This window comes from Bombina bombina, chromosome 4 (genome assembly GCF_027579735.1).
Source record: "Bombina bombina isolate aBomBom1 chromosome 4, aBomBom1.pri, whole genome shotgun sequence".
In the NCBI taxonomy this organism is placed as follows: domain Eukaryota; kingdom Metazoa; phylum Chordata; class Amphibia; order Anura; family Bombinatoridae; genus Bombina; species Bombina bombina.
The window spans coordinates 30,602,515-30,617,109 of record NC_069502.1 but is presented as its reverse complement, the minus strand read 5'-3'; the positions used below and the strand labels follow the sequence as shown (position 1 = coordinate 30,617,109).

General features: G+C 38.3%; 1 protein-coding gene across 1 annotated transcript in view; it reads left to right on the top strand.

Moving 5' to 3' along the window:
• The window catches only part of LOC128656818 (probable G-protein coupled receptor 139), an 88,710-nt gene extending 74,524 nt beyond the window's left edge, over positions 1-14,186 (top strand). Inside the window, exon 2 of the mRNA XM_053710982.1 lies at positions 13,222-14,186. Coding sequence (XP_053566957.1) covers positions 13,222-14,186 — 965 coding nt within the window. The remainder of the gene's footprint in view (positions 1-13,221) is intronic.
• Positions 14,187-14,595: the final 409 nt, after the last annotated feature.

Below are 14,595 nucleotides of genomic sequence, written 5' to 3'. Positions count from 1 at the left end.
CTTTGCAAAATGTATTTAATTCTATTTGTGTCACCTTCCCCCCAGCCGTATATCTGCAACACATGTCTTACTTTGAATCCACAAAGGTTTAGGTGACAAATTCCAGAGGGCTCCCAAGCATATTCTCCACCCAAAACACAGATCATTTATTCTAAATAATCAAAGGGGTTTCCTGTAAGTACTATGCTTATCCAACTATTTTAGATTTTATCCTTTTAAGTGATTGTTTTAAATTGGGTAGACCAAATGTCTTAGAGTCATAAAACTCTGCGGATAGTCAAATGAGCATGGTCACTGAGTTAGTTTCTTTTAGGAAAATGTTTGTGTATTTTACACAACAGGAGGGCATGCTTAAAAGCTATGCTGATTTTCAATCCTGATAAACGTGTATTCACCCAGCTAACCCATCTGGTAGGGGGTTGGGACCCACAGTGGATTAGAAGCTGTGTTCAACAAACTCATGTTCAATTAATCCTGAGGTCTCATCTAACATATACAGTGTATAAAATATACATATATATATATATATACATATATATGTATACATATGTAATATTCATCATAATATTCATATACTCTGACATAGTATAGGGTAGGGCTTTTTATTATTTGGAGGGATTTTTTTTTATTAGGGGGATTAGATTAGGTGTAATTAGCTTAAAAAACTTGTAATTTATTTATTATTTTCTGTAATTCAATGTTTTGTTTTTTTCGTACTTTAGATAATTTTTTTAAATTGTATTTAATTATATTTAGTTTAGGTAATTAATTTAATTATAGTGTAGTGTTAGGTGTAATTGTAACTTAGGTTAGGATTTATTTTACAGGTAAATTTGTCTTTATTTTAACTAGGTAGCTATTAAATAGTTAATAACTATTTAATAACTATTCTACCTAGTTAAAATAAATACAAAGTTGGAAAACTCGGAGAAGGAGGGCTTCCGGTGAGACGCACACGACAGCATCCGGTGCGTACAGCTCAGCATGCAGCTCTGAGCGTCTAAGATCGCTTTCTTCTCACCTGCAGCAACGCTCCTGTTGGCGGATGTTTCTAACGCTACTGCCCGGGGAGGATAGTTGTTTCTAGCTGCAGTCGGTGGCCTCCATATTGCCAGTATTATCAGGTGGCACTGATACCAGCAGATTTCAGCCTACGGGGGCTGCCCCGGCATTCATACACTCAGACACTCAGACACGCAGTGTGCCAGAAGCTCAAGTGCCCCTGGCCTGAAACGGCCCAAACCTGGGTAAAGGCAGCGTGACCCAAGAAGACCGCTGGTCTTAAAAGCAACGCTCTCTGGCGGAATTTCCCTGCAGTGGTTTCCGGCATCCCCTGGTGAGGTGTCCTGAACAGAGCAGCACTTGGTGGGAAAACTGCCATCATCGGGTCTCCACGAAGAGCGGCCAGGGAGGGCAGAAACGACTGCGGATTACAAGGAAATCGCAAGTATAGTGTGCAGCGCACACAGTGTGTCTGGCACACAATTTAAACTGCACTGTTTTCTATTATTGGCAATAGGCTGCGTGTCTGGTAAATAACTTTAAAAACGAATGCAATAATATCTGATGGGGTGGTGAACCTGAAAGCTGAACATTACCACTACACGCAGAAAAGAATATAATAGTTTATCCTACTTCCTACTATGTTATACGATCTGGGAGAGAACTATAGCATGTGTTAAAGTAAGCCGCAAAACTACCAGCGGCTCCCTATTGTTCAAGCCAACTTAGGCTGTTTGTTCTTTTTGAGAGACATATAAAGAAAAGATAAAAAACAGCTGTCCGCTATACTATAGAAAGAAGAAAATAACAAATTTGAGACTCTCTAACTATATCCAGCTATATCTGGCGAGAAGTTACCCACAACTGTGTATACATAGCTCATAGTAAAGATAGTCTCTACGGAAAAAAGGACGGTTAAAAGGACGGTCATAGATATACATAATTATGGTTTTAGCCTGTGGTTAATTAGTGTGAAAACCAGAATGTACTATCATGTAATTGTATGTTGACTGCAGCTTGGCCTTAAGAATTTAAGAACTGATGGCAGAGGAGCAATTTGATCTTCATAAGTGTGGCCTGGTTCTATCTTGTCTAAACAATTCACTGTCAAATGTTGTTTAGGATGTTATAACCATTCGGGTATAAGGGAAACTGAGCAAAAATCCTGTAAGGTTTCTGGTCTGATATTAGTTTGCTTGTTTAAAGAACCAAAAAACAGCAAGTAGGTTATTTTCAATTGTCTTGTACTAGGTTAAATTGGCTTAAACAAAGGAGAGAGTACTCAGTAGACTGGTTATTTTCCATCCATTAACTGGTTAACTTTACAGCCCCAGAGTCATTAAGTGCAAGCACTTCTTTGCACAAATCACACCTTCTAAGACAGAAGGTTTAATTGTAGCACAAATACACACCACAATTATGTATCCCAGAGATACAAGCTAGTTTAGTATTTTTTTGTTTTATTAACACTGACCACATTTTCTTTTTTTTTCCAATTTTTTCTTGTTTGGGTGCACAGAAAAGGGGGGGGGAAAAAAAAGTAGTGGGTTACTTCATCTCACTGAGTCACTAATAAGTACCCACATATCACGAAATATACTTATATCACATAACATCACGTTTTATTTTGAAGGGGGCATGGAAAGGTATATTACAAATACAAAAAATAAATCTCCAGCTATGCCAGTAAAAAAAGATAAAAAATCCAAACTACTACAGGAAAACTCCTCAGAAAAACTAGATACAAGTGAAGCTAGTTATATACAAGACTCCCAAACCTTAATAGACCAAATGGCCACTCTGATAATTCCCCAGTTTGACTCAATTAGAAAAGAAATTAGCGGCCTCACAGCAGAAATAAGACAATTCGCACAGCGTCTGTCTGAAGTAGAGACACGGGTCTCGAATATAGAGGATGCTTATAACACTCAGGAGGCAACTAACAAAGAAACAGTAGACCTAATAAAATCTTTACAAAACAAAATTGAAGATCTAGAAGATAGGTCTAGGCGAAGCAATATACGTATTGTAGGACTACCTGAGGGCAATGAGTATAAAGACTTAATTACATTTGCAGCTGTAACCTTACCTAATTTACTGGGGATGTCAATACAAAATGGTAAACTGCAAGTAGAAAGAGCGCATAGAACAGGCTCTAGTACAAAGTATCAGGATGGATATACAAGGCCAAGAATGGTCATGGTAAAATACTTGAATTTCCAAGAAAAAGTGGAAATAATGCGAGCATATAGAAAGCATAACCCCTTTTTTATAGGAACAAATCAAGTCCATATATTTCAGGACTATGCCATAGAAACGGCCACGAAAAGAAAAGTCATGGCTCCTTTCTGTACATCCTTAATAAAGAATAATTACAAGGCTAGCTTAAGATACCCGGCAAAAATAGTGGTTGAAGATACAGAGGGAAATAATATGGCCTTAAATAATAGCGAAGAAGCTAAATCTTTTTTTTCTGAAAATAACCTAGAAATACCAACTCAAAAAAACAAAAGCAGTAGGCAGTAAGAATTAATTATAGTCCCGTACAGGACTGAACATAGAGAGTAAGCTAGACAGATTAAGGTTGATGCATATAAAGTTAGAGAGGACTCTTTTATGTATACCCACAATAGGTTCAACTAACAAAAAGGCTTCAGGCATTGCGTGGAAGCAGAGTACTTATTATAGATGCTGGTTTTTTAAATTGTGTGTTGTTTTTGTGTTTTTTTTCTCTCTGGGAGTTCTGTGGGAGAAGGTACCCCGGACCCCAGGTTGTGTTATCTGTGGGGGTTATTTATTATTTTATTTTACTTTTTTTTTTTTTTTCTCTCTCCTTTGTCCTCTCCCCTCTCCCTCTCCCCCACTTTTTATTTTTAATGAATTCCCCCTGGGCCCCCATGCTTTTTCTTTTTAGGGGTTTTATAGCTGCATGGTCCGATCAGTTAAAACAGGGATTTTAAAGGTTTATGGCTAGAGTGAATTTAGCCTCATGGAATGTGGGAGGGGTTACCTCCCCAATCAAAAGGAAAAACATTCTTAAATTTCTTAAAAAACAAAAAGCAGATATCATGTTTTTACAAGAACTACATCTAAAGAAACCAGAGATAGAAAAACTTAAGGTTAACTGGGTAAAGGAAATTATAGCAACACCATGTGAAAAACGTAGCATGGGGGTGGCAATTCTGCTCCACAAAAAGCTAGAATATGAGATAATTAATAGCAACATTGACACAGAAGGGCGATATATTATAATTCAGATAAGAATAAATAAAATCACATGGTCGTTCTGTAATGTGTACGGCCCAAACAAATATGATAACGAATTCTGGGAGAACCTGGAAAAAAAACTTTTTCCATTACGAGGACAAAACCTGATAATTGTAGGAGATTTTAATATGACACTGAACCCCGTCATCGATAGATATAGGCAGAGAAATATGCAAGTATATAGGCAGGAAGCTAAGTTATTTAGAAAATTCATAAAAATAATAGAGGTACACGACATATGGAGAATACAACATCCAGACGAGCGTAATTATACATGCGAATCCAGAGCATTTAAAAACTTCTCTCGTTTAGATTTATTTCTGGTCGATAAGTCTGTCCTTAAATATGATGTAGTAGCTACAATCAATGAAATCCTTTTATCAGATCATGCTATTATAGGTATGGAAATAAAACTCAGAAAGTCATCACATAACAATAGATTCTTTTTCCCAAAATACATGAGTAAGAATAGCAAATTTTGTAATTGGTTGGCCATGACATGGAAAAACTTTGTAAAAGAGAATGTCACATCTATTGAAAAAACTGAGATTTTATGGGAATCAGGGAAGGCTGTAATTCGCGGAGAGATCATAGCATATATGTCCAAGATTAAAAAAAAAATAAGGCTCGTGAGTTACAGCTAGCCAATTATCTGAAGAATGCATATAACGCGTACCTGAATAACCCCCAACCGACAACATGGGACAAGTATAACAAGGCAAAAGCCGAAAGAGAAATCTTCCTAAAACAGTGCTGGGCTTCTGCAGACTTGAAAACTAAATCTACATTTCAAGGCCCTTTCGGCATTTCAGCGGGACACCTGGCTAAAATGGGTAAAATAAAAAATAACAGGAACATAATCCCAAGTGTAAGAGAAGGAGACAGACACTGCACCCAGGCATCTGAAATTAGACAGGCATTTTTTAAATACTATCAAAAACTATACACCGGTGAAAAAATTGACGGATCTGCAAAAGTAGAATTTTGGCAAAAAATTAAAGTACCTAAGATCTCGAGTGAATCTTTAGATAAAATTAATCAAAGAATAACGGAAGTTGAAATTTACAATGCCATCAAAAACTTGAAAAATAATAAGGCACCAGGGCCGGATGGGCTACCAGCCGAATTCTACAAAAGCATGAAAATAAACATAACTGGCACATTAGAAAAATTATTCAATGAATATTTTATAAGCAATAATAAACAGTCCAACTACTTCACAGACTCGATTATTACACTTATTCACAAGAAAGGTAAGAGTCATGATGAACTTGGGTCATATAGGCCTATCTCTCTACTGAATGTCGATTACAAACTCTTGATGGTTATAATTGCAGAGAGACTTAAAAAAGTGCTTGGAGAAGTTATACATCAGGACCAGGCAGGCTTCATGCCTGGCAGAAATGTAGTAAGAAACATTAGACGTATCCTTGTAACTTTAGACTATTATTACAATAAAAACTACAGACATAATAAAAAGTGTGAAGGTGATTTGGCCCTCTTGGGTTTAGATGCAGAGAAAGCATTTGATGCTATTACCTGGGACCATTTATTTACGGCAATAGATAAATTTGGCTTGCACGGAAATTTTCTTAACTTGGTTAAGCTAATCTATAATAAACCCCGGTCACAACTTTCAGTAAATTCTGAACTATCTCAATATATAACACTTCAAAAGGGGACAAGACAGGAATGCCCACTGTCACCACTTTTATTTAACATCTCTCTTGAGCCCTTGGCAATTCTCCTGAGACAGGAATTAGTAGGCGCTAGAGTTGGTAAACAATTCGTAAAAATATCATTATACGCCGATGATTTGATCTTGTTTCTATACAATACACCAGAAAGTATACCAAAATGTTTAAATATGATAGAGGCATATAGCAAATTCTCTGGATACAAGGTAAATCGAAATAAATCAGAACTACTCTGGATACAAAAAAATAATCGCAGCTTTTCTAACCATGGATTTCAAGAGGTAGAGCAGTTAAAATATCTAGGTCTGTATATTAGCAAGAACCCACATGATTGGTACAGACTAAACTATGAAAGTGTATTTGTGAGACTGCCGGAGGCTCTAGCAAAATGGAATAGATACAATTTATCACTATCAGCAAAGATAATGGTAATTAAAACAATTGTATTTCCTAAAATTTTATTCTTACTACAGAATCTCCCACTATTTATAATAAAGACAGACCTTCAAAAATACAATAAATCAATAGCCTATTTTCTATGGAATAAGGCCAAACCTCGTTTGGCAATGAGTAGGATGGTACAACGAAGACAAGAAGGCGGCCTTTCGCTTCCTTGCCTGAAAGATTATAACCTAGCGGCAATGGTTAAATTTGCGGCGGATTGGTTAGTGGAGGGAGATTACGTTACATACTATAAGCTTGAGTCAGAAGTAATATCACCATTTGACCTCAAGGCAGTTTTACACATCGACAGGAAAAAAATGCCAAGTAATGTTATTGGGTTACTAACGATTCAGAATATCATCAGGGCCTGGCAGAAATATTGCCTAACCCTGAATGAGCTATTTCAAATCTCTAAATACAGCCCCATTGTGGGCATGCCTGATTTTAGTCCGGGCGTATATGACCCGATCTTTAAAGTTTGGAGAGAGAGAGGTTTAATAAACTGGTTCCAGCTTAGACAAGATGGTTCATCATCCATACAGACATTTGCAGAATTGGCGTATAAATATCAGTTAGTATCTAAAAATTTCTACGCATACCTTCAATGTAGAAGCTACTATTATCAGCTATACCAAGTAGCTGGTATAGATAGGGGCTGGCAGGAAATAGAATCAGCTCTCAAATTGTACAAAGCTGGAAAAAGGTCCATCTCAGTATGGTATGATCTATTACGTGTAAAAGCGGGGGCGATTCACCTTGAATCCATCAAAAGATACGTAAATAGATTGTTCCCACATATACAGATACAGGATATTAAAAACAGCATTTCTAATGCAGAAGCAGCTACGTCGGTTACCAGTTTCAGGGAATCACAATTTAAATTGTTGAATAACTACTACCTGACGCCGGATAGAATAAACAAATGGGCAAAAACGGAGTGTAAGTGTAAATGTTATAAATGTAGCGCTGAAAAAGCAGATATTATTCATTGACTGTGGCTATGCCCAAAAACCAGACAATTTTGGGGGAAAATTAATTTCTGGCTTAACAAATATCTACAGAATAGATTCTCTTTGGCGCCTGTTAATGTGTTCCTCCTCTGCAACGAAGTGGCCCCAAAAGCAGATAAATTGTTTATAAACACAGCAATACTGGTAGCACGTAACATTATATTTAAATACTGGAAATCCACAAGACCCCTCAGTTTTAAAGAATTTATAGATACTATAAAGCTGCAAATGACAATGGAGCTCTTCAACATGAAGACTTGCACGGAACACACATTGAAAAGCTTCTTTTTCAAATGGCTAAAGTTTATCAGGGACTGGCCACTAACTGCACAAATTCAATTTATATCCCCAATCCAAAACTCCCCGGAGTTTATATTACTTATACTAAAAAGCATTCTTCCCCAACAGTGGAGTAGATAGGAGGGTAGATAATCAGAGAATAATCATCCAATCCCACCCCATAGTGAGAATGGAAGTCCAGGGCCAGTTAATCAGGGGTCTTCAGGGCTAGGCGGGTGGAGGGGGTCGGGGGGGGGGGGTAGGGAGAGAGAGATAATTAAATTCTTTTTTTTTTTTTTTTTTTTTTTTCCTTCCTTTCATTCTTGTTTAACTTACCGATAATATATGTTTATCTAAAGGATTTAAAAAGGATGATATCTACACATTCAGAGAGGTTTTTTTTATTTTTATTGTTTAGTATGTTTAGGGTGTTTTTGTTTAAAATATATTTTTAAAAAAAGCCATAGGTGTGTACAGATATATTATGGAAGCATGGCAGTAGCAAGTTTTGTTTATTATCAATAGATGGTCTTTATACAAATGTATAATATCTAGCCCTGCGTGGCGCAAAGTTATGTGATTTGGTTTCTCTGTGCACACTGTTGGATAGAAATAAAGAACTTAAAAAAAAAAAAATAAATACAAAGTTGCCTGTAAAATAAAAATAAATCCTAAGCTAGCTACAATGTAACTATTAGTTATATTGTAGCTATCTTAGGGTTTATTTTATAGGTAAGTATTTAGTTTTAAATAGGAATCATTTACACCTAGATTTAGAGTTTGGCGTTAGCCGTCAAAAGCAGCGTTAAGGGGTCCTAACGTTGCTTTTTACCGCCCGCTGGTATTTAGAGTCTGCCAGGAAAGGGTCTAAAGCTCACTTTTTCACCGCCACTCCAGGCTACCGCAGATCCCCTTACGCCAATTGCATATCCTGTCTTTTCAATGGGATCTGTCTAACGCTGGTATTTGGAGTCTTGGAAGAAGTGAGCGGTAGACCCTCTACCGACAAGACTCCTACCGCCAAAAAAAGTCAGTAGTTAAGAGCTTTATGGGCTAACGCTTGAATATAAAGCTCTTAACTACTGTGCTACAAAGTACACTAACACCCATAAACTACCTATGTACCCCTAAACCGAGGCCCCCCACATCGCCACCACTCTAATAAAAAATTTTAAACTGGGTGCCGACCGGACACCGCCGCCACCTACATTATAGCTATGAACCCCTAATCTGCTGCCCCTAACATCGCCGACCCCTATATTATATTTATTAACCCCTAATCTGCCCCCCCCAACGTTGCCACTACCTAACAAAACTTATTAACCCCTAATCTGCTGACCAGACCTCGCCGCCACTATAATAAATGTATTAACCCCTAAACCGCCGCACTCCCACCTCGCAAACACTAGAATAAATAGTATTAACCCCTAATCTGCTCTCCCTAACATCGCCGCCACCTACCTACAATTATTAACCCCTAATCTCCCGCCCGCACCATCGCCGCTACTATAATAAAATTATTAACCCCTAAACCTAACTCTAACCCTAACACCCCCTAACATAAATATAATTTAAATTAAACGAAATAATATTCCTAAAATAAAATAAAATAATCCTATTTAAAACTAAATACTTACCTAGAAAATAAACCCTTATAGCTACAATATAATTAATAATTACATTGTAGCTATTTTAGGATTTATATTTATTTTACAGGCAGTTTTGTATTTATTTTAACTAGGTACAATAGCTATTAAATAGTTAATAACTATTTAATAGCTACCTAGTTAAAATAAGTACAAAATTACCTGTAAAATAAATCCTAACCTAAGTTACAAATATACCTAACACTACACTATCATTAAATTAATTACCTACAATTAGCTAACTTAAAATACAATAAAATAAACTATTCTATAATACAAAAACCAAACAAACACTAAATTACAAAAAATAAACTAATTACACCTAATCTAAGCCCCCTAATAAAATAAAAAATCCCCCCAAAATAAAAAATTGCCCTACCCTATTCTAAACTACCAAAGTAATCAGCTCTTTTACCAGCCCTTAAAATGAAAATACAATACCCCCCCCAACATTACACATACCCACCACCCACATACCCCTACTCTAACCCACCCAAACCCCCCTTAAAAAACCTATCGCTAACCCCCTGAAGATCATCCTACCTTGAGTCGTCTTCACCCATTCGAGCTGAATTCCTCATCCAAGGTGCACAGAGGAGGTCCTTCATCTGGTAGAAGTCTTCATCCAAGCGGAGCAAGAAGAGTTCCTCCATCCAGTAGAAGTGTTCATCCAGGCGGCGTCTTCAATCTTCATCCATCCGGAGTGGAGCGGAGCCATCTTCAAAGGAGCCGACGCGGAGCCATCCTCTTCAACCGACGACTTCCCGAAGAATAAAGGTTCCTTTAAGGGACGTCATCCAAGATAGGATTCTATCAGCCAATCGGAATTAAGGTAGAAAAAATCTGATTGGCTGATGCAATCAACCAATCAGATTGAAATTCAATCCGATTGGCTGATCCAATCAGCCAATTGTATTGAGCTTGCATTCTATTGGCTGTTCCAATCGGCCAATAGAATGCAAACTCAATACGATTGGCTGATTGGATCAGCCAATCGGAATTGAAGGGACGCCATCTTGGATGACGTCCCTTAAAGGAACCTTCATTCGTCGGGAAGTCGTCGGTTGAAGAGGATGGCTCAGCGTCGGCTCCTTTGAAGATGGCTCCGCTCCGGATGGATGAAGATTGAAGACGCCGCCTGGATGAACACTTCTACCGGATGGAGGACCTCTTCTTGCCCCGCTTGGATGAAGACTTCTACTGGATGAAGGACCTCCTCTGCGCACCTTGGATGAAGAATTCGGCTCGGCTGGGTGAAGACGACTCAAGGTAGGATGATCTTCAGGGGGTTAGCGATAGGTTTTTTAAAGGGGGTTTGGGTGGGTTAGAGTAGGGGTATGTGGGTGGTGGGTTGTAATGTTAGGGGGTATTGTATTTTCATTTTCAGGTAAAAGAGTTGATTACTTTGGGGCAATGCCCCGCAAAAAGCCCTTTTAAGGGCTGGTAAAAGAGCTGATTATTTTGTTAGTTTAGAATAGGGTAAGGCATTTTTTTATTTTGGGGGAATTTTTTATATTATTAGGGGGCTTAGATTAGGTGTAATTAGTTTAAACTTCTTGTAATTCGTTTTTATTTTTTGTAATTTAGTGGGGGGTTTTTGTATTATAGAATAGTTTATTTTATTGTATTTTAAGTTAGCTAACTGTAGGTAATTTATTTAATTAATTTAATGATAGTGTAGTGTTAGGTGTATTTATTTATTTTACAGGTAATTTTGTACTTATTTTAACTAGGTAGCTATTAAATAGTTATTAACTATTTAACAGCTATTGTACCTAGTTAAAATAAATACAAAGTTGCCTGTAAAATAAATATAAATCCTAAAATAGCTACAATGTAATTATTAATTATATTGTATCTATATTAGGGTTTATTTTCTAGGTAAGTATTTAGTTTTAAATAGGATTATTTTATTTAATTTTAGGAATATTATTTCGTTTAATTTAAATTATATTTATGTTAGGGGGGTGTTAGGGTTAGGGTTAGAGTTAGGTTTAGGGGTTAATAATTTTATTATAGTAGCGGCGACGGTGCGGGCGGGAGATTAGGGGTTAATAATTGTAGGTAGGTGGCGGCGATGTTAGGGAGGGCAGATTAGGGGTTAATACTATTTATTCTAGTGTTTGCGAGGCGGGAGTGCGGCGGTTTAGGGGTTAATACATTTATTATAGTGGCGGCGAGGTCCGGTCGGCAGATTAGGGGTTAATAAGTGTAGGTAAGGTAGCGGTGACGTTGGGGGCGGGCAGATTAGGGGGTAATAAATATAATATAGGGGTCGGCGATGTTAGGGGCAGCAGATTAGGGGTTCATAGGGATAATATAGGTTGCGGCGGTGTACGGAGCGGCAGATTAGGGGTTAATAATATACAGCAGGTGTCAGCGATAGCGGGGGCGGCAGATTAGGGGTTAATAAGTGTAAGGTTAGGGGTGTTTAGACTCAGGGTTCATGTTAGGGTGTTAGGTGCAAACTTAGAGAGTGTTTCCCCATAGGAAACAATGGGGCTGCGTTAGGAGCTGAACGCTGCTTTTTTGCAGGTGTTAGGGGTTTTTTCAGCCCAAACTGCCCCATTGTTTCCTATGGGGATATCGTGCACGAGCACGTTTTTCCAGCTTACCGCTACCGTAAGCAGCGCTGGTATTGAGGGTTGAAGTGGAGCTAAATTAGGCTCAACGCTCCCTTTTCTGCGCCTAACTCAGTCCCTTAGACAACTCTAAATACCAGCGTTGTGTTAAGGGTGCGCTGGGAAAAAAAGCAGCGTTAGCTACACGGGTCTTTACCGACAAAACTCTAAATCTAGGCCTTAGTTAATTGTAGTTATTTTATTTAGATTTATTTAAATTATATTTAAGTTAGGGGGGTGTTAGGGTTAGCCTTAGATTTAGGGGTTAATAAATTTAATATAGTGGTGGTGACGTTGTGGGCGGCAGATTAGGGGTTAATAAATGTAGTTAGGTTGTGGCGACATTGGAGGTGGCAGATTAGGAGTTAATAAATATAATGTAGGGTTCGGCGATGTTGGGGCAGCAGATTAGGGGTTCATAAGTATAATATAATGTAGGTGGCGGCGGTGTCCAGAGTGGCAGATTAGGGGTTAATAATATAATGTAGGTTTCAGCGATGTCGGGGCGGCAGATTAGGGGTTAATAAGTGTAAGATTAGGGGTGTTTAGACTCGGGGTTCATGTTAGGGCGTTAAGTGTAGACTTAAAAAGTATTTCCCCATAGGAATCAATGGGGCTGCGTTAGGAGCTTTACGCTGCTTTTTTGCAGGTGTTAGGTTTTTTTCAGCCGGCTCTCCCCCATTGATTCCTATGGGGATATCGTGCATGAACATGTTTTACCTGCTCACCGCTACCGTAAGCAGCGCTGGTATTGAGGTGAGATATGGAGCTAAATTTTGCTCTATGCTCACATTTTTGCGGCTAACGCCGGGTTTCTTAAAACCCGTAATACCAGCGTTGTCTGTAGGTGAGCGGTGAGGGAAAACTGCTCGTTAGCGCCCCACAGCCTTACCAACAAAAATTCGTAATCTAGGCGTCTGTTTGCACATGTGCATACTGGGGTAGCCTGCCCTCTTGTATTTCCTTAAGGAGGTTTAGCACTGATTCAACTTAGTTACTATTTGCCTATCATGACACCATAGACGCTTAGGGAGGGAAAAGTTAACAAAAGCTCACATAAATTGCCTTAAGGTATTAACCCAAGCCTCCCTGGAAGAAAGTGAAACAAGTTTTAGATTTATTTTACAACAAAAGGCTGCAAAATAAATAATGAATGTATATTGCAATAATTAAACATGTAATGCATTGTTGAAATGTAAAGTTTAATGGTCCTTTAAGCTGCTCATTAACCTGAATCTCATTCTTTGAATTTTAGTCAGCCTTGTCACCATCGCCGTCTTATGGAGAGGCAACCTGGACATGTCTAAATCCATCATTTATTACCTGATTTCTCTGGCCGTGGCCAATTTCCTTCTCATTCTGGTGGTGACGGTTTTTCGGGACATTTACTACTTTTATGTGGACATTACATTATGGTGGCCAGAGCCATCCTGTGGCGTAAGTAACTGGATTTACTTTACCTGTGTTTATTCCCTCACATGGCTTACAGTTGCATTTACCTTTGATCGCTACGTTATTTTGTGTTGCATGAAGCTAAAGCTCAGATACTGCAAACCCACTGTAAGCCGCTGGGTCATTATTGGTGTCTACGTCTGTGCTTTCCTTGTGGCCATGCCAACCTTCTGGATGTATGTACCTGTCCGCACTATCCAGCCAGATGGTACCTATTTTCACATCTGCAGTCTTCACCGCAATCTTAGCATGATTCCATTTTTGTCCGCCTATGATCATATTCAGACGACTGTCTGGATAGCATTTCCCCTCCTATCACTGGTGCTGACCAATGGGCTGACAGTCTGGCACATCACAATCACAACAAAGTTACGGAAAGGACTCAAGTCTGGAAAGGAAGTTGATGACCCTGAATTGGCACGAAGGAAGAAGTCTGTGACTCTCTTAGCCATGATTACCATATCATTCTTGGTTCACTGGCTACCGAAGATGTTTATCAAGGTGATTGAAAGGTTTACCTATCCACCCGTCAACCGCTATGACTTTTATCACCCAGTAAATGTGGTGAGGATGTTGTCTAACATGCTCATTGTCCTGAGCTCCTTCACAAACATATGCTTCTATTCTTTCACTATCACCAAGTTTAGGGAAGAGCTAATCCGGGGAACAAAGTCTACTCTAGCCTTTGTCTACAAATCAGTGCCGTTATCTGTTCCTCCTTCAAAACCAGTTCAGGTTTTCACTATAGAAACCCACAAAAATCAATAAACAGTCAATGCTCTGACATCTGACAGTGCTTAACTGAAAAACAGCAAATCACTGAATCATCTATTGTGCAAAGAATAATAAAAACACAGATACTGATTAAACAACAACTGGTCTCACTCCATCTAAAATGGCGCCACTATATAATGTTGATATTTGTACACATCTGTCCATAAAAATATACAGTCGGTGGCTTTCAGTCTCTGGTCAATGTTAGTGTTTACCGTATGAGTATAAATTGTGGTGATAAAAACATGTGATTCCTATCACACACAGAAGAAAGCTGGGTCAATTTTTATCATGAAATACTTGGTATTAAATGCACAAAATAATCTACTGTTGCATATTTATTGATTCTCTGTGCTTATGTCTAACATTGTCTTCTTAGGCCAGAAGGGTCTATGTGCTCATG